The sequence below is a fragment of the Trematomus bernacchii genome, unplaced genomic scaffold (genome assembly GCF_902827165.1).
Source record: "Trematomus bernacchii unplaced genomic scaffold, fTreBer1.1, whole genome shotgun sequence".
Lineage (NCBI taxonomy): Eukaryota > Metazoa > Chordata > Actinopteri > Perciformes > Nototheniidae > Trematomus > Trematomus bernacchii.
In genome coordinates this window covers 16290509-16308307 of record NW_022987720.1, presented here as the reverse complement: position 1 = coordinate 16308307, position 17799 = coordinate 16290509, and the positions used below count along the sequence as shown (strand labels likewise).

General features: G+C 42.2%; 1 protein-coding gene across 1 annotated transcript; it reads left to right on the top strand.

Moving 5' to 3' along the window:
* The first annotated feature begins 3727 nt into the window (after window positions 1–3727).
* Window positions 3728–17386, top strand: rhbdf1a (rhomboid 5 homolog 1a (Drosophila)). The gene is made up of 19 exons (XM_034143757.1): window positions 3728–3840; window positions 8031–8169; window positions 8276–8409; window positions 8866–8973; window positions 10159–10372; window positions 10695–10901; window positions 11351–11479; window positions 11631–11794; window positions 12066–12317; window positions 12442–12553; window positions 12664–12738; window positions 12849–13010; window positions 13117–13217; window positions 13304–13367; window positions 13850–13944; window positions 14050–14125; window positions 14365–14465; window positions 15529–15682; window positions 16370–17386. Exons 1-19 carry the CDS (start codon window positions 3728–3730, stop codon window positions 16787–16789), a joined length of 2820 nt encoding a protein of 939 aa, XP_033999648.1. The 3' UTR covers window positions 16790–17386.
* The last annotated feature ends 413 nt before the right edge of the window (window positions 17387–17799 follow it).

The following is a 17799-nucleotide window of genomic DNA, read 5'->3' as shown; positions in this document are numbered from 1 at the left end:
CATGAGCTATTCATATCTCTGGCACCCGATCCTGTCATTTAGTAAACACTGTTATGACAGTGAGTGAGCAATGGATCCCATGCAAATAAGTCACTCCCGACTGAAACCACTGAGCTAAAAGGTTAAGTCTTCATTGTAAAATCCCACCGAGTGCCGACAGCCTGTGGAAAACATGGAAAAAGGCTTGAGCTGCTCCACCCTTCTTGGCTGGGCATGTCAGCCATGTCCAGCCTTATCCACCCATCTTGCCAGTCTTAGCAGCCCCGCCTGTCGCCCCTCAGATAGCTGTGACACTTGATCTCAGGGTCAGCTGCGATGGATATTTCTGCTGTCTCTCTCTCTGTGTTTTTTAATGTTGTAAGGGCTGGTTTGGTGTGACAGCCTGTCACATGTCGCTAGGGTCAATTCAGATGACTGCAGCTTTACTGGTGCTCAGTTGCACTTCACTCTCTTGCCAGCGGCTGTATTTTGCAGGGCATTTTCTTCCTTGTAAGATGTGCTGAAATACTGATAGAGACAAGCTTTAAGCCTGGACAGTGTAGACGGCTCAATTTTATTTTGGTTAGGGTGCTATATGTGTGGAAGCCATATGTTAAAGTCACACAGTTTTTATAGTTGCCAGAGAATCCAGAAAGGAAGTGAGACACATTAGAACACTGCTTTACATGGATGTTACACTATCTAAATCAAGTTTCACAACTGGGTATGTCACCTGGCATTAATGTCTGCTCTACAGTGTAACACATTTATTTGTGTGACTGTTTCTGTCTCCGTTCCTGTTCTCATTACTCAAATGAAATATCAGTGGCTTTGTAGTTTTGTCAGCTTCTTAAGTCAAGCTGGGTCGGAAGCACGATGTGCTATTTAAAGATCAAAAGCATAGTTCTGCAATTAATGCGCAGATGGGCCTCAGATGCCTGTAGGAACTACACAAGACACAAGCCTGTAGTGTTCTAGGCTGCGTTTCACTTCTCTTATTTTTCATTTCCTCGCTCCTCGGTCTCGGTCTCACCGGAAGTTGATTTGTCTGCGCCATCTTGAGTAGCGTCCCAATGGCCTTATTTTTGCCGGAGGACCGAGGAGCGATAATGGAGGAGCTATAATCGAGGAACCACCAAGCCCCCAGGAAGTGCGCCGGACTCTGATGAAAATATTCGTGCTGGCCAAACGGCGGTACTACACTTCCTTTTGGTTGCCAGGCCCGGAAACACTTTTTCCCATTGACTTACATGGGGAAAGAGTGGTCTGTAAATCGTTGGATAATTTTTTTTAAACTAAATAAACTACCCAGTATGAACACTTGTATAGCCCTTATTAAAAACATTCGTTCCTCAAGTTGTAAAATGTGCTAATAACGTTATTCTGAGAGTTATTTCCCTCTGCATTATGAACGCGCATCTAACCCACGGGACCGCGCCGCCCGGCACGTTCATGTTACGTGTTCAGCACTACATGAGTTTATCTTTACCCATGGATGCACAATAAGAACGGACCCATATCGCCTTACTGCCAGCCCACGGAGCTGTAATAATGGATATATTGCACATGTTTGCTGTAATTCATCATTTGTAAAATATTATACTACATGGGCTGTATGATTAAATCTTGTACCGTAAATGTTGTATTAAATAAAGTTAATATTACCGACGTAGATTAACGTCCCTGTAGCTTCTTATTGCACTAAGAAGCTTATTGCACTGTGTGTGTATGTGTGTATATATATATATATATATATATATATATATATATATATATATATATATATATATATATATACACAGTGCAATAATTATTTCATGCTAAATGAAGCTCTGTTGCTTGGATATCACTAGATCCTGTTACAGCGTAATATAAAAGTACATAACGATTGATGTGTAAATTAGCATAATTACTAGCTACCCGCTAGCTGCTAACTGCAGCCTCGTTAATATCAAATCTATCATAACAAACATTACCATGCTGTCATGAACGTGCGGTGCTGTTACGTGTACGCAAATTGACGTGCTTGATGTGAACGAGCATTTTGGGGGGCATGGTTAAAGTTGCGCATGCGCTATGAGCGCACATACGGGTACTTCTCAGGCATGCCGGGTAATCTGTGACGTTTCGCTCTCTCAAAAGTTGGGCCATTTTATCATCATGCGCGAATGAGCAACTCTCATAGGAATGAATGAGGCCCCGCCTCCCACGCTGTATCCAGTTCTTATTATACATCCATGGGAACCACCAGACCATCCTTCGATGAAATCCTCAGACACTCGCCCCGCCCCCTTACTGTGTATCGCTCACTGATTGGACGATGCAGCGCATGCACTGATCTGATGCTTCTTGACATGAGAGCAGTTTCCCAGCGGAGTGAAGAAAACACATGAAACTCACGGGACTCACTCCTCAGTTCATACTGTGTTCTGTTTCAATGAATGCATCATTCAGTTACAAATATGTGATATATCTGAACAACAAAGTGGTCAAAAATCATTTTATTCATTTATTGGAAACATTTTCGTGATCGCTTTTTTCGTTTTACATTTTCATTTATTGTCATTTCCATTCAGTCAGTCACTAAGTGCTATTTAACATGTTAATGTGCTACATATCCACACAAACAAACTAAGTGTGCAATCCAATGAATGTTAATCTAACTGGGTTTTGATAGATAACATATCTCTTTTTCTTCTCTCAATTATTTTATTTCTATTGTGCACTCTAATCAATATTAATCAAACTAATGTTCGTTTATACATTTTAAGAATGGCGTTTATCTTTTTTGAGAATTAGTTCTTATTTGATTTTATTTATTTGGGTCTACAACAGATGATACAAATGTCAGTAAATGTGTACTAACAGGGTGTTTGTGAAAATAACGGGGACAGAGCTGCTGTCAGACGATCAGCTGTGCGGCGTCATCACAAACGGATGTCGCTTCACGTGACGCTCCGGAGGAAAGGACGTCCCATTGCTCTTAAAACTCATTTCCCTGCTTCTCGTGGTTTCCTTGCGTCTCTCCATGGTGGGAGGGACTAGTCGCAGGGAAACGACGCAAGTGAGGGACGCAAGGAATCCATTTAACCGAAGTGAAACGCAGCCATAGAGGTTGATGTTTGGATCATCGGTTGGGGGGGTTGCCCGATCTGTTGCTTTTTCATATTGTTTTCTACATGCCTCCAACCACTAGAACGACTATGTCATGGTCATGAGGTTCTGGTCATAGTTATGAAATCCCATTTCAGGGAACTGCAGCTACTGTATATTTAGATTGATTTCATAAAGGAAGCTTTGAGGCATTTGTTTTACAGCAAATGTCTGATATGCTTGGTATGTCTTTTTATATTCAGGCTTTATGTTTTAAAGTTTTGTTAGTGAGAGAATAACAGGGAGAGTGAATGTCTCAATAGCATAGTTTCCCTTCATTGTTTGCAGTGTCAAATATGGCCTCCAGCCTGAAGTAGCGCATAAACAATGGATAGGAGCATTTATAGGGAATGACTAACTATTGGAGAATGGGGAAAACGTAACCTGTTTGTTCCATTAGGTTGTGAGTAAGACAGTAATCTGATAAACTATCAGCGCCCTGCTTACATAACAGACAATTGTAGCAACATATTAAAAAATATTTTACCTTAATATTTAGGTAACACTGAATTTATAAATTGAGCCTCAGTGGGCAAAAGTCGACCTGTTTCAGATGCAGAAGCATGTTCGTTACACAGGAATAGAAAGAGGATGAATGAGTGAAAGGAGGAACTGGCCAGGAAGCCCTGCAGCTCTCAAGAATGAGGTATCCGGCCTCATCACTACCCAGATAGATGAGGTCATCCATCATGGCGCCTGCCCGTACAGGCAACAATTCCTCCTTTTTTACTGTCCACATTGTCTTTATAATCCATGTTGTGAGCAAACAGGGACCTGCAAGGCAGCCACCTGAGGCTTTGTCCGCCTCAATGACACAACTCTCTCAGACAGCCAGCCTCAATGTGGCTGCAGCTATAGCATGCCTCCCGTAGAGTAGCTCAAAGCAGTTACACGCAGTACCCGGAAACCAGCCAGCTCCTGTCCATTACGGTTAGGCTTCATGTGGTTTCCTTCTTGGCCATTTGAGCTCAGTTCATTCTCAGCTAGAGACCTTTAGGAATGTGGCTATGGCATGCTTTAAGATTGGAAATGGCCTTGGATAGAAAAGATTACAAAGATGTCTCAGAAGGACATTTGTGTTTGATACTATTTTTTCTAAAAGACGTGATAGGGTTGTCATGCACACTTAAAAAAAATAATACACGTTTATTTAAAAAAGGTCCCATTTCTTTCATATCTGTAAAATAGTGTATAGGGACAGAAGAGTTTAAATAAAGCATCCACAGAAAAGATGACTGATCCAATTTAAAGGAGGCCATGGTCAGATTACTATTTTATTTATGATGAATATGAAACAGGAGGGCAATGCTCTCTTGCAAGCCTCTGCACATATTTGGAGTGCAAGAGCGGTAAGAGAAAACTATGTTGTGCACGATGAACAAGCACAAAATGAAGCATTAACACGGCCCCCGGCCTCACTAAGCATGTTTTCTTTTACTTTGGCTTGAATGTGTTAAAGGTGGCACTTAAAAGCTCCATCAACTGAGCCAGCCAGTCTTCTGTTTGACTTTAAGCCTCACCTGTAGCAGCTGTTCATAAACCAGTGCCTTTCTCTGCATGACTGGATAACATTACTAAGTGATTATATTAAATGAAGGCATGGCAAACGTCAGTGGCCTTGAGTTTGTATGCAGAAGGTATTACAATAGAGCGCAGTTCCCCCGAGAGAGACAGAGAGAGTGCTGGGTATACCTGTCAGCCCCAGTCATTATGGCCTGCTGGACATCCCTGCACCTGGAGAGATGTCAGCTTTGTCCTCTGTGTTTTGTCCGCCTGGACGTTCTCCATGCCTAATGGAGAAAAAGAAGTGGCCTGGAGAAGCAATGTCAGCCCCAGAATTTAAAACAATCCATGCAGTGTTGTCATGGGTCTCATTATTGAGTAGGAAGTGTTCGTTTCTCACAAGGAGCAAACGACGGCAGGAAGCCAATCTTGCAAGGCTCAGTGCAAAGTTATGGGTGTGGGCGTTTTCCCTCTTTAGATGTGAAACGTGAAGTAAGAACAAATATCTTAAAGAAACTAGATTAAATCATTGTAGTATAAAGAATGTGGGCCTGAAATCTGTGTTGGGAATGTAAACACTGTAGGGAACTATTACATGCTTGAAATGGTTGCCATACGACAGAAAAAAGCCAAGCACCTTGAGAATAAGATAAGACATTGTGGTGCTTTCACTAAGCAGGTTGAAAGAATTCAATAGTGTAGTCTTCTCTCAGTAAGCCGTTACCTTACAATGATTTTCTTTAACCATCAAACTTGACCATGAACAGATAAAATGCTGTCAAGGGAGGGCTAATCCTCCTGCCTGGATAATTGCCAAACACAAACTTCAATCAGCTCTCCTTCCCCCAAGGATATCTCTCCTTCTGAAGGACTTTCTGCCGATGAAGACCCCCTCTTATCATACAGGGACCAGCCTTGAGTCCTACCTCTCTCTTCACTGATTTCTAATTATCACTCAATGGGATGTATGACATTTCGAAAGCTCCCTCACAGTGAGAAATGAGTCGTAGCTTGCGTCTGAGCAATGCCCAACTGTTCCAGCTTAACTGCTCCTGAGACACGAGTCGCGGGCCCGTGCCAGTTTTGCTGCCATGTTGACTTTGGAGGATGACGAGAGAAAAATAGGCAGACAGACTTCCCCGGCACTTGTCTTTCAGTCGAACGTTGGAGGTTTACCTTGGGCTGTGACCAAAGCTCCTAAAACCCACTGATCAGTGGGCTAATGCAAATCCACAACGATAGCTGCATGGCTGCATTATGCATTAGGATTTGCTGTGTTGAAGTTTATTTGGCATGATCAGAATTGATTTAGGACTTACTGTCATTTAGAGCTTCATTTGCATACTTTGAATACAAAAACTGTCTGTGTGGGTTTTATCTAGCTAGCATAAAGAAAGCAGGACAAAATAAACTCAGATGCTGTAATTGCCTGTAAATGGCAATCACTCATATAGAGAGCACATTCATGCAAAGAGTGGGAGACCGCTCGAAGCTAGAACAAAGCCTAAAGCAGGAGGAGAAGCAGGAACAATGAGAGGTTTTCAGTTATCTTCTGTCCGTCCCTCTTTCATTCTCTAGAGGCAAAGCAACATCAACACAGCAGTCAGGGCAAACTCAGTTAAAGCACCAGGAGCCAGGGCTTAGGCAATCAAAGAATGTTTAGCATGGAGGGAAATTAGGTTCCCTCGCTGTCTGCTTTTAGTTCAGTCCCAGTCTGTTCCAATCTACAACCCTGAAGCTGATGCCTACTCCCTTCACTGATCTGCTCTATATCAGGAGCCCTGCTGTTGCTTTGAACTAATGGTGAAAGTAATTAAATGTCGGGTGTTCTAGCCTGGGGTAAGAGAGAGGGCTGTTGTGCATAAACTGGGTTTGCATTTGCCATAATGTTAGCAGCATAGGATAGAGGAAGTATGTGATGACTCCTTTTGGTGCATTTACAGGAAGAAGGCTCTGCAGGCTTTCCTTGGTAAAAAAAAAGGAGAGCAGAATGTGTCATATGTCACTCTGCAGTCTGTTTACTGGCACTTTCTCAGTTTTTCTGAATCTGCCATGGATGGATATGATCTGGTGTCTGCCTTGCTAATATTGTATAACAGTCCAGACAATGTCACTGGAGGTCAGACGAAACCCTACTAAAACAACCTACAATGCACACTGCTGTCTCTAGTTTTCTGCCTCTGCCTTTATTGTGTTGGAATTGTCCACAAATGATATACTGTAGGAATTGATTGATGGAGAAATATCTGTCAGCAATCGTTAGACTGCGTTTAAATATTAACACATTGCTGATGACCCCTGCTGCCCCTCAGCCTGACGTTTTCCTTCTGTTTCAACTAAGTTCCACTGACAACTCTTCCCATCATCACTTGGGCTAAAACAGAAGCCTGTGGTGCGTTAACATGGCAATGGGAAGCACATGTGGTCACTTGGAGCCATGGACTTTTTTTTTCTGGTTGCAAATCTGTAACAGGAGAAGTGGGGACTGATGCAAAGTCATTTGTGACAATTGCATCTTGTGAAACTCAAATAATTGAAGGACGCAAAAGGGATTCTATAAATTCCTTTGGTTTTGTAACAGCTCCATAGCTGAGGAGACACCCTCTTTCGTAAGTTGACACACTTGTGCAGAAAGGCGGTCATTAATTTGTACATTCCTCATGTCCGCAGATTGAAAGATAGCTTAAATCAATAATGAACGCATAACTTTGCATAAACACATGTTCGTGGGATACTGCTGGAAAACGTACAAATGATGCCTTTGCACTTGTTAAGGACTAAAAGGAGCAGTTTTCCGTGGGAATGTAAGGAGTAAAGTAAATGACAGGAAATGAACCACCAGGCCTAGAGAAGTGAGGTTAGATGGTGGGACAATAAAACGAGGGCCTGGTGATAACAAGGCTGCAGCTACAGGCAGGCTGATGTTGAGCTTCACTGTGTAACCTTCACAGGCTTCGTTGTGGGAATGCAAACATAGTCATTAGTCTCTGATAGGTTTGCTGGATCCACAAAAGGACCACATTGGGGGGATTACATTTGATTTAAACTAGAATGAAGGGATTATTTTTAAGAATGCAACTTCCCTACTCTCCAGCACATGTTTTGCTGTTTTTTTCAATGGCTCTGGGAATTGTTTTGGAAAAGGGGTAACAAGCTGTAGGCTGCTCTCTGTGGTTTCCCCTTTACTATCTAATGAACGGAAATATGTGAACGCCCATGCTTGAATCAAATAAGGGGCCTTAGCACCCTCTTGTGAAACAATTATGCAGCACAAAATCCTTGTGGCCATCATGTTTGCAACCGCAGACTTTATCCTTAAAATGTGAATGTGTGTTGTTGTTGAATGTGATTCTTCAAACACATAATAACGTCATCTTCTCCTTCTCTGTGTGTAGCTGGCAGGCCTGGGGTGGGACAGAGAACATGGCTGAAGCACGGCGGGAGAGCACCAGCAGCCTGCAGAGGAAGAAACCTCCCTGGCTCCGACTGGACATTCCCACGGCTCAGATGTCACTAGACGAGCCTCCCACCTTTGTACAGGTGTTCTTTCTCGCTGAATCCCATTCTCTACTTTTTGTCAATTTTGTCATGACCTGTTTTCACACTTTTCCCTGTGGGCCCTTTGCTGTGTAGCCGGTGAAGAGGCAGGGGTTCCTGCGCAGTATCAGCATGCCAGTGGAGACCTCTCACCTCCAGTCCCCCCCCCCGAGACTTCTTTGACACCCGGCGGCCCGTCTTACAACGCCAGTCATCCATCACTCAGACCATTAAGAGGTAAACGCTGCTAGCAATACACTGGATATATACTAACGTCTCTATATGAGTGGGTTATAGCATGCCTAAAGATTTGAATATAAAGAACTTGCAAATTATTGAATGAAATGCTGTAATGTGTAAAATAAGTGATAAATGAATTATTTAAACGGAAGATAAGAGCATCCTTGGCATGTAAAAAAACAACAATTTCCATGAAACTACAGTGTTTCTGCTTAACTTGTCTTTTTTTCTAATTTGCATGACTGATCCTATCTGCCTGGTAATAACCCTTCTAATGTTTTTAATCTCAATGAAACCCAAGTCCTAACCTAACAGTCTGCTTTGCTCTCTCTGCATGATGGCTACAGCACTGTCCAGCTGCACGTTTCCTTCTCACTGCCTCTTGTTATCTTCTCTTCTTCCTTCTTCCTGTCCCTTTCTTCCACCTTCCGGTCCCAATCTGCCTGATCACAGCAGCAGAAGGGTGCACTTTGAGCGGATTAACACGGTTCCCATTAAGGGGCAGCGAGCTGCTCGCCGCTGCGTCAGGAAACACCACTCGCTCTCCAGAACCCTGCTCAGGTACGGCAGGAAGTCCCTCACAAACCGCAGGTGTTAGGGTCAGGGCTCAGGTGTGTGTGTTGTACACTGATTTACTGTAAGAAAATAAGTGGGTATACTTTGTGTATGATTACTTCACATTGACCATTCGCATGATATTGCCAATTTGCTTAAAATGTAGAATTGTTTTTACTTCATCACTGAATTGTAACACATCACATCATTCCCACACATTTATCTTTTGACTGAAGCTGTTGCAGATGTGAGTCATAAGGCCTAAATGACCCAAAACCAAAACAAATTCCCTCAGGAAGTTTTTTGCATCTGAGTGCTAGCCTTCAGTGAGCCTGCATTTTAAGGCTGACATGCCAGGTCTAAAGGCTTTTATCGTGGACACTGATTAGATTAGTCTGGCAATCGTGACAATGTTCAAACATGCTCTTAGAAACCAAGGTTAGTGATGGCATATCCACTGCTGCAAAGAAAGCAACACATATGCCAGAATATTAGCTGTACAATCTTGACATTGACATATTTGGGGACCAAAACAGCAAGTAAAATGTATTCACGGAGAGAGAGAGAAAGCTGAACTAGTGAGAAATAGATTTGACCCAAACTTTACAGAGCCTTTACTCTGCAGCTGGTAATTAGTAGAAATAGCTAGCTTTCATGAACTTTCCTTTGAAGAATGTTTCCACTTCCACTTCCTGCCCTCGGGGTGCAGTAACATTGTTTTCTCTGGTACTGATTAGGGCTTCAACTTCAACAACCTGATTGCATGTATATTCCTCAAGGTTTGGTGCAATGATATTTGAGAAAGAACACATTTAAACCTCAGAGAAATCCTCTGTTCTCTCTTAATTGGGATATCTGTTTGCTTGTGTCAATTAGGATTGGGAACATCTGAATTATTATTTTTTGCATTTGCCGCATCAGACTCCAGTTAATACCTTTCTTGCTACCTGTCTTTATGGTGTGCCTGGACACAAACATGCCGGGCTTGTTCCCTGTCCTCTGCCTTTCACTTGCCTACATCCTGGGATCTGCAGTCTTATCAGTCCCACACATTTTCAGATACATTGCAGATACAGGGTTGTTCATCTCAAGTTTCACCATTGCAAATAGCATTTTGAATCTCTGTGAGAATTGAAGCACATGTGTTGGTTTGGTGACCCAAAGCTGAAAGGGCAGTGTTTGTGGTGCTAGGGGAACAGCGGACTGGTTTGGGGTCAGTAAGGACGGTGATGCCACCCAGAAATGGCAGAGGAAAAGCCTTCGCCACTGCAGCATGCGCTATGGAAGGCTGAAGCCACAGGTGATCCGAGAGATGGACCTGCCCAGCCAGGACAACATCTCCCTTACCAGCACGGAGACCCCGCCTCCGCTCTACGTCCCCTCCTCACAATATGGCATGCAAAAGGTAAGGGAATACGTGAGCTGCTTTGCCTAATGCTAATTCTGTTTTGTTTTCTGAAAATACATCATGCTTATGGTGGACACGCATGTACTTTAATCTGAATATTAAAAATCATTGGAGGCTTTTTTTTTTCATATAATAAATGTGGACATCAACTTGACACACAGGTGCATTGTATATACTCCCATGGCTTTGAGCCTGGTTCTAAGTTAGATTGATCTTATCTACAGTATGTGTTGAATGTCTAAGGTAAACAATTACTGTCTTTTGATTATTTTAATTGTTGGGCTCTTTTTAACTACCATATCTCGTACCCATTCTCCAGATTGTGGACCCATTGGCGCGAGGGCGAGCTTTCCGTATGGTGGAGGAGGTGGATGGCTACAGCGTGCCTCAGACCCCCATCACCCCTGGAGCCGCCTCTCTTTGTTCCTTCACCAGCTCCCGCTCAGGTCTGAACCGACTGCCTCGTCGACGTAAGAGGGAGTCGGTGGCAAAGATGAGCTTCAGGGCCGCCGCAGCGCTGGTCAAGGTGAGGGAGAGCGATAAGATCGACTCAACAGATTTAATGCAGATGATTGATTTTTCATCTCATCATGTCATGCACACATAATATGGACAGCCCAAACAAGCTCAAATGACACCATGTTTACCATTCTGAGCGTATTTCTTCCACAATTCACACAACCTCCTCGTGGATGTTTTTTAATCCACCAAATTCAAGGGCCAGAGGAAGGAGCAACTCACTAAAGACCTGTGACGGCTTGATAGATTTGCTATGAGATCGAATCAAGTGAAATAATTCTATGTTTGTACCAGTCTTCCAAAATTACATATTTTCAATTAAAAACAAGAAAATACCTGTACTATAACACATTCTGGAAATAATTGGACTTTATTTGTGCAGAATTACATTGCACAGGTAAGATAACGGCTTTTAATGCATATATATGTTCATGTGTTTTTGTGTGTGTTTCTCAGGGGCGCTCAATACGGGAAAGCACTCTCACTCTAAGACGGGCTCAAAGACGCAGCTTCACCCCCGCCAGCTACATGGAGGAGGACATGCTCGACTTTCCTGATGAACTGGACACATCCTTCTTTGCCAGAGTAAGACATGAAAAATAACAATGTTCTTTGGATGCCATTATTGTGTAAAAAATGTTTATTTATCATTTAAGATTCATTCTTATGATAAAAACATGGGAGTACACTTTGTTGCAACCTGCTCACTTTTGTCTTTGTACAATTTTCGTTCTAGGACACTCTGATGCAGGAGGAGTTGTCCACGTACGCAGACGAGGTGTTTGAGTCGCCGTCTGAGGCGGGCATGACAGAGGACGAGCCCTGCAGCCAGATGGATGAGACGGAGCTGACAGGCAGCGCCCTGGATAAGACGGAGCTGGAGAGGAGTCATCTCATGCTGTACGTGGCTGTACTAGGCTCTGCTAATAACAGCGTTTTAAAATAATTATTAACATGGTCCATGTCACTAGAAAAAACAGCTTTCATTCAAACTCACAAAGCTGAGCCGTAAATTATGTTTAAGAGGACCATGTTTTGTGATTGAATTAGGAATATAGAAAACAATGAGTGAAACCAAGTGTTGGGAATATAACTTCTCTCTTTTGCTGAGATGAAGCTTGTAAAGCCTTTCAGAATAATTGAGTGTCTTTTCCTGTGTCAACCCTTTCAGACCTCTAGAACGGGGGTGGCGAAAAGCCAAAGAAGGAACCCCAGGGCCCCCAAAGGTGCCCCTTCGTCAGGAGGTGGTGAGCGTTACCGGACAGCGGCGAGGCCAGCGCATCGTATTACCTGTCAAGAAGCTTTTTGCCCGAGAAAAAAGGCCTTATGGACTGGGCATGGTGGGAAAGCTCACAAACCGGACCTACCGCAAGCGTATTGACAGCTACGTCAAGAGGCAGATCGAGGACATGGATGATCACAGGTACTGCTCCTCTTCACAGATCTGACTAATGAGCGCCCTCCCTCTGCTCCCCTCAGTGGACGACAGATGATGAGCGCTGCTGCTCTCTTTTTTTTTTTAATACATACTTTTTTATTTCCTCTAGGCCTTTTTTTACATACTGGATCACTGTTGTCCATTTGCTCATCACTATCCTGGCTGTATGCATCTATGGGATTGCACCAGTGGGATTTTCCCAGCACGAGACAGTTGATTCTGTGAGTAACGGCTCATTTACCGGCTCTGTTCTGATGATCTGTTAATACACTTTTTTAAAATCCTTTCATATGTATTGTGCTCTTGGTGATTTGGATGTCTTCTGGTTTAGGTTTTAAGAAACAAAGGTGTTTATGAAAATGTCAAGTATGTACAGCAGGAGAACTTTTGGATCGGGCCGGGTTCGGTGAGCACTCATTCTCTAAAAAGATCAATAATGCAAGCAATAAAGGGACATAAATATCTTCGAATCAATACTACATTTAAGATGTTTGTCCTATTGTCTTTCATTCTTAGGAGGCTTTGATCCACTTGGGGGCCAAATTCTCTCCATGCATGCGGCAGGACAAACAGGTGCATGATCTTATCAGGGATAAAAGAGCTATCGAACGCAACTCTGCCTGCTGTGTGCGTAACGATCGCTCCGGCTGCGTCCAAACCTCAGAGGAGGAATGCTCGGTCTGTAAACCACCCCTCTTCTTGTTTGTGTTCTTCTACCTTTATAGTTGAACTGTAAATCGAAGATGTTAGCCTCTAACGCTTTCATTCGTTGTTTTATATTTAGAGTACTCTAGCTGTGTGGGTAAAGTGGCCGAGTCATTCCAGCACACCCCAGTTAGACGGTAAAGACAGACAGTATGGCTCTGTATGCCATCAGGATCCCAGGTAAATACACTTATTTCATTTCTCTCATTAACGGATACGGTTTTGTAAAAATACATAATGTGTGCATATTGTTTGTCTCATTAAAGGATATGTCTAGAGCCTGCCTCAGTAACACCTCATGAATGGCCTGATGACATCAGCAAATGGCCGGTATGTTCAGTGACATTGTGTCTGGCATTTAGACATAAAGAAATGACAGACCCTTTGGAAAGTTTAATAACAGGTGATCATGTGATCCGGCCTCGATAATGAATTCAATATTTGAAAAGATTGATTTCTCAATGTTTGATTGATTTTTTTTTTAATAAAGAATACTTTATCCAAAGAATGAATGGTGTAAACATGTATTTCCAACATTGGTGTCATAGAAAACAGGACAGACATTCACACATAGCATGTAAAGAATCCCTTAAATAGTAAGAAACAAGACCATGGGCATCTGAAAACATGCTGTATTATCTATTCAATAAAACACACTTACAGCTCGAACGTGTGTCGGGGATTAAGCAACGTTTTCTGTCCAGAGTACATATTGCTGTTTGTCATATTTGTTCTCTTTGGTGAATCTAGGAAGTATACAGATGTTGGCTCTGATTAAGATTTTAAAAAACTAACAAAACAACTGCTTTCAGATTTGTACCAGGTACAACGCAGGGAACCACACCAACCTGCCTCATATAGACTGTACCATCACAGGCCGACCCTGCTGCATTGGAACCAAAGGGAGGTGAGGGGAGCCGATGTACCTGTCACTAATATGTATCCTGGACTAGTAGAGAAACAGGATGTATGATAGGTTATTCATTTAGAAATGCTTCTTGTTTTTCTCAAGGTGTGAAATAACATCCCGGGAATATTGTGACTTTATGAACGGCTACTTTCATGAGGAGGCTACTCTCTGCTCTCAAGTAAGCAACAATCTTAATTAGATGTTATTATCGGGAGAAAAGGAGCTGTTCAAACCCAAAACGTCCTTTGTTGTACTATATTGTTTCCTGAATACCAACACATATTAAGTGTGAACTCACCAAACATTTCTGTGTAGAAGATGTGTTGTCTGCTTAAATGTGCACGTCATATTTGATCTTTGATTATCACATTAATAATTTGTGTATGACATAATATGATGTGTTACGTCCATTTTCAGGTGCACTGCATGGACGATGTGTGTGGACTGTTGCCTTTCCTCAACCCCGAGATCCCAGATCAGTTTTACAGGCTCTGGCTCTCACTTTTCCTGCATGCTGGGTAAGTCTGTCAAGATACTGCAAAGTTATTTTGCTTAATATAAAATGTACCTGGCAAAAGAAACCAACAAAAAGGAAAGGGGATGTTTTTTATATGAAATGTAGTATTCCTAGAGATTATATCTGTGGATGTATTTCCAACTTCAAACACGAGTAGAGTAGAAAAAAGAAAATGACTTTCTACACAGTAGTACAAATCAAAGCAAATCCGGCTAACCAGAAACATAATTTAGCAGATAAAGTCAGCCTTTCAGCCGATAAATCGGTCAAAACATGATTTATAAAGAGCTGAAAGCCAGCTTGTCTCAGCATGGTATACTAAATCAGTTTTTTCAAGGACTGTGTTTGCACCCAGCGGTAAGGAAAGGATGATTAAAAGATCAGAATCAGCATCATGTTTATGAGCAAAATATATTTGGCACATACAAGGAAATTGACTCTAGCTGTCTGTAGCTCTTGGAGAATTCATACTTACCTCAAAACAAATGTATCGAAAGATAAAGAGACATAATAGAAAATATCTAAAAGAAAAAAAACAATCAGGAGAAAAGGCATGAGCAGCAAAGCTGAGGTTATTGGTTGTTAATCATATGTCGAATGTAAATGCAAGAGTCCATAAAGAATATAATATGGGAAATCCAATTAAATCGAGCACTATCATATCCCTAGTGATATGTGCACATTAATAGTGCATTAATTGTATAAATGCAGTGTATATTTAGGACTGGCTGCAACACTCTCTGTAGTTCAGACCTGACAGCACAGAGAGCTGACCTCCCTTTAGAAGAGCGGTGCTTCATCTTCATGCTGTCTCTTATCCGTCTCCCGGGCAATTAAACAAAGTGCCCTAACCTCACAAACTCATTAAGCTTCAATGAGATAGAGACCGATTTTGTAGATGTGCAAAGTCATCGGTCTGCTGAGGAGTTTTTTCTTATCTTCCTAACACACACAGCTTTTCTCACTGACATACACACACGTCCCGCTACACATATAACATATTAAATATAACATATATGACACATATGCACATACAGTATTAACCTTTTCTCCTTCCTCCCTAGGATCCTTCACTGCTTGGTGTCGGTTGCTTTCCAGATGACCATCCTGAGGGACCTGGAGAAGCTGGCAGGCTGGCTACGCATCTCAATCATTTACATTCTCAGTGGCATCACTGGCAACTTAGCTTCAGCCATATTTTTGCCCTACAGAGCGGAGGTAATCACCAGTATCACACTCACGAAACATCAGTGCATTTAAGAGCCATATTATCAGGGTTCCTGTTTTGGAGCTCATTAAGTTTATTAAGAACATCATATAATGCAAGGAACTTTTAAAGGTCACCTATTATGCAAAATCCACTTATTTTATGTGCCTCCTCTGCATTAGGAGATTCTGAAAGTTTCAGGAAAAAAGATTCACTCTCTTTTTGTCCTGATCCATTTATATAAAAACCTGTCTGAAAATGAGCTGATCAGATTTTGGCCACTTTATGATGTCATAACGATTTGTTTGGCTTGTTTAACTATTAGCCAATCACCACCCAAGGTAACACCTTCCCACCTTATCACCTGAATCTCCTCCTAGAGCACCATTGTGTTCTTTTTAACCAAATGTCTCTCAGAAGGGCGTTGGGAGTGTCACCTTATTTTCATCTAAAGTAAAAGACAGAGAATCAGCACTTTTGAACCAGGGCTGAAACAGAGGGGATTATGGGATGCTACAATGGGTGATCTGTTTGGTATTTCGAGCCAAACACTTCAGAGACATGTTTTGCATATATATCTGAGACCTATAATATATTGATGAAAAACAGTATAATAGGGGACCTTTAAATAACGTGGTGAATGTTTATGCACATGGTTATGTTAGCTTACGCCTCTCTCTCTGCTGTCTTTTTGTCAGGTGGGCCCAGCCGGCTCTCAGTTTGGGATCCTGGCCTGTCTGTTTGTGGAGCTGTTTCAGAGCTGGCAGATCCTCGCCCAGCCCTGGAGGGCCTTCACCAAGCTGCTGTGCGTGGTGCTCTTCCTCTTTGCCTTTGGGCTGTTGCCTTGGATCGACAACTTCGCCCACATTTGTGGCTTCATCTCCGGCTTCTTCCTGTCCTTCGCCTTCTTACCCTACATCAGCTTCGGCCGCCTGGACATGTATCGCAAACGCTGTCAGATCATCATCTTCCTGGTGGTGTTTGTCGGGCTCTTCTCGGGCCTCGTGGTGCTATTCTACGTCTACCCAATCAAGTGTGAATGGTGCGAGTTGCTCACCTGCATCCCCTTCACGGACAAATTCTGTGAGAAGTACGACCTCAACGCTCACCTCCACTGAAGTGTGGGCAGTGTGAGCGAAACAGGAAGGCATCAGGTCAAAAGAGGAGGACTCACAGATGATATCAGCAAGTCTGTGTCTCCACTCTGCCCCTGTGTGACTGTGGGAATGTCCCCCTCGTTGTGAAAAATGACAATGTACTTTGTGTTTGTTTTTTTTACTCTGTCAGTATGAACACCTATGCCCCTCATCCTAAACACTTCCTTTTATCACCTCCCTGTTCATTGTCACTCCTTCATTGTCCAGTGAAACAAAGGTATGGCACTTCTGAACCTCATCAAAGATCCCAGCTGCCTTTTACACGAGAGGCAGGAATTAGAGAAGCCAGCGCTGGTACAGACATTGATTTTATTATTCAGGCAACCTCAAACAAAAGCAGGGACAAATAAATCAAATATCGATACCGTTGGTGCCTTGTTGAAAAATGTACCAACTACTGCCATATTTTTGTTACGTTATGCTGAGCACTCAAATGTTTTCTTTTATTTGTTTGTATTGCTTTTCACGAAGTGATGATGTTTTAACCCGGTAGTGTTTTAGCTACCTGTCTAATCACATGTAACTGAAAACAACAGTAAAAAAGATCGACAACCTAAAGTGGTCTGTGATTTTATCTTATTTATCAAAAAATGCCTGTCGAAGATTTTACAGTTTATTCAAATTGTGTAAGAAAGAAACGACAGATATCTGCTACAAATACTCAATTGACAATAGAAGCATTTTAGCAATATGGAATACATGTTCACAGTAAAGACACTTTGAATTGATCTCATCCTTTGCTTTATAAAGTTTGCAAAAACAGTAATGGCATCACTACCCCAGATTTAATGCTCAAAATGCACACATAATTTACTCTATTATTACACTACAAACAGTGAGTTTTGGAGGATTTGACAAATAACAATAAATGCTGTAAAAGGCAAAGGCAAAGACAAGATGCTAATTTTGATTATAATGAGATGTCTGACAACACAGATTAGTTACTCTTTTTGCATTCATCCTCTCTGGTC

What these genes read in the sequence shown, in the direction of transcription:
- rhbdf1a (XM_034143757.1), top strand. Translation starts at nt 3,728, where the DNA reads ATGAGTGAAAGGAGGAACTGGCCAGGAAGCCCTGCAGCTCTCAAGAAT. An exon ending in TTTGGATCGGGCCGGGTTCG is followed by an intron (nt 12,739 to 12,848) that starts GTGAGCACTCAT and finishes TTTCATTCTTAG; the next exon opens with GAGGCTTTGATCCACTTGGG. An exon ending in CCTCAGAGGAGGAATGCTCG is followed by an intron (nt 13,011 to 13,116) that starts GTCTGTAAACCA and finishes TTTTATATTTAG; the next exon opens with AGTACTCTAGCTGTGTGGGT.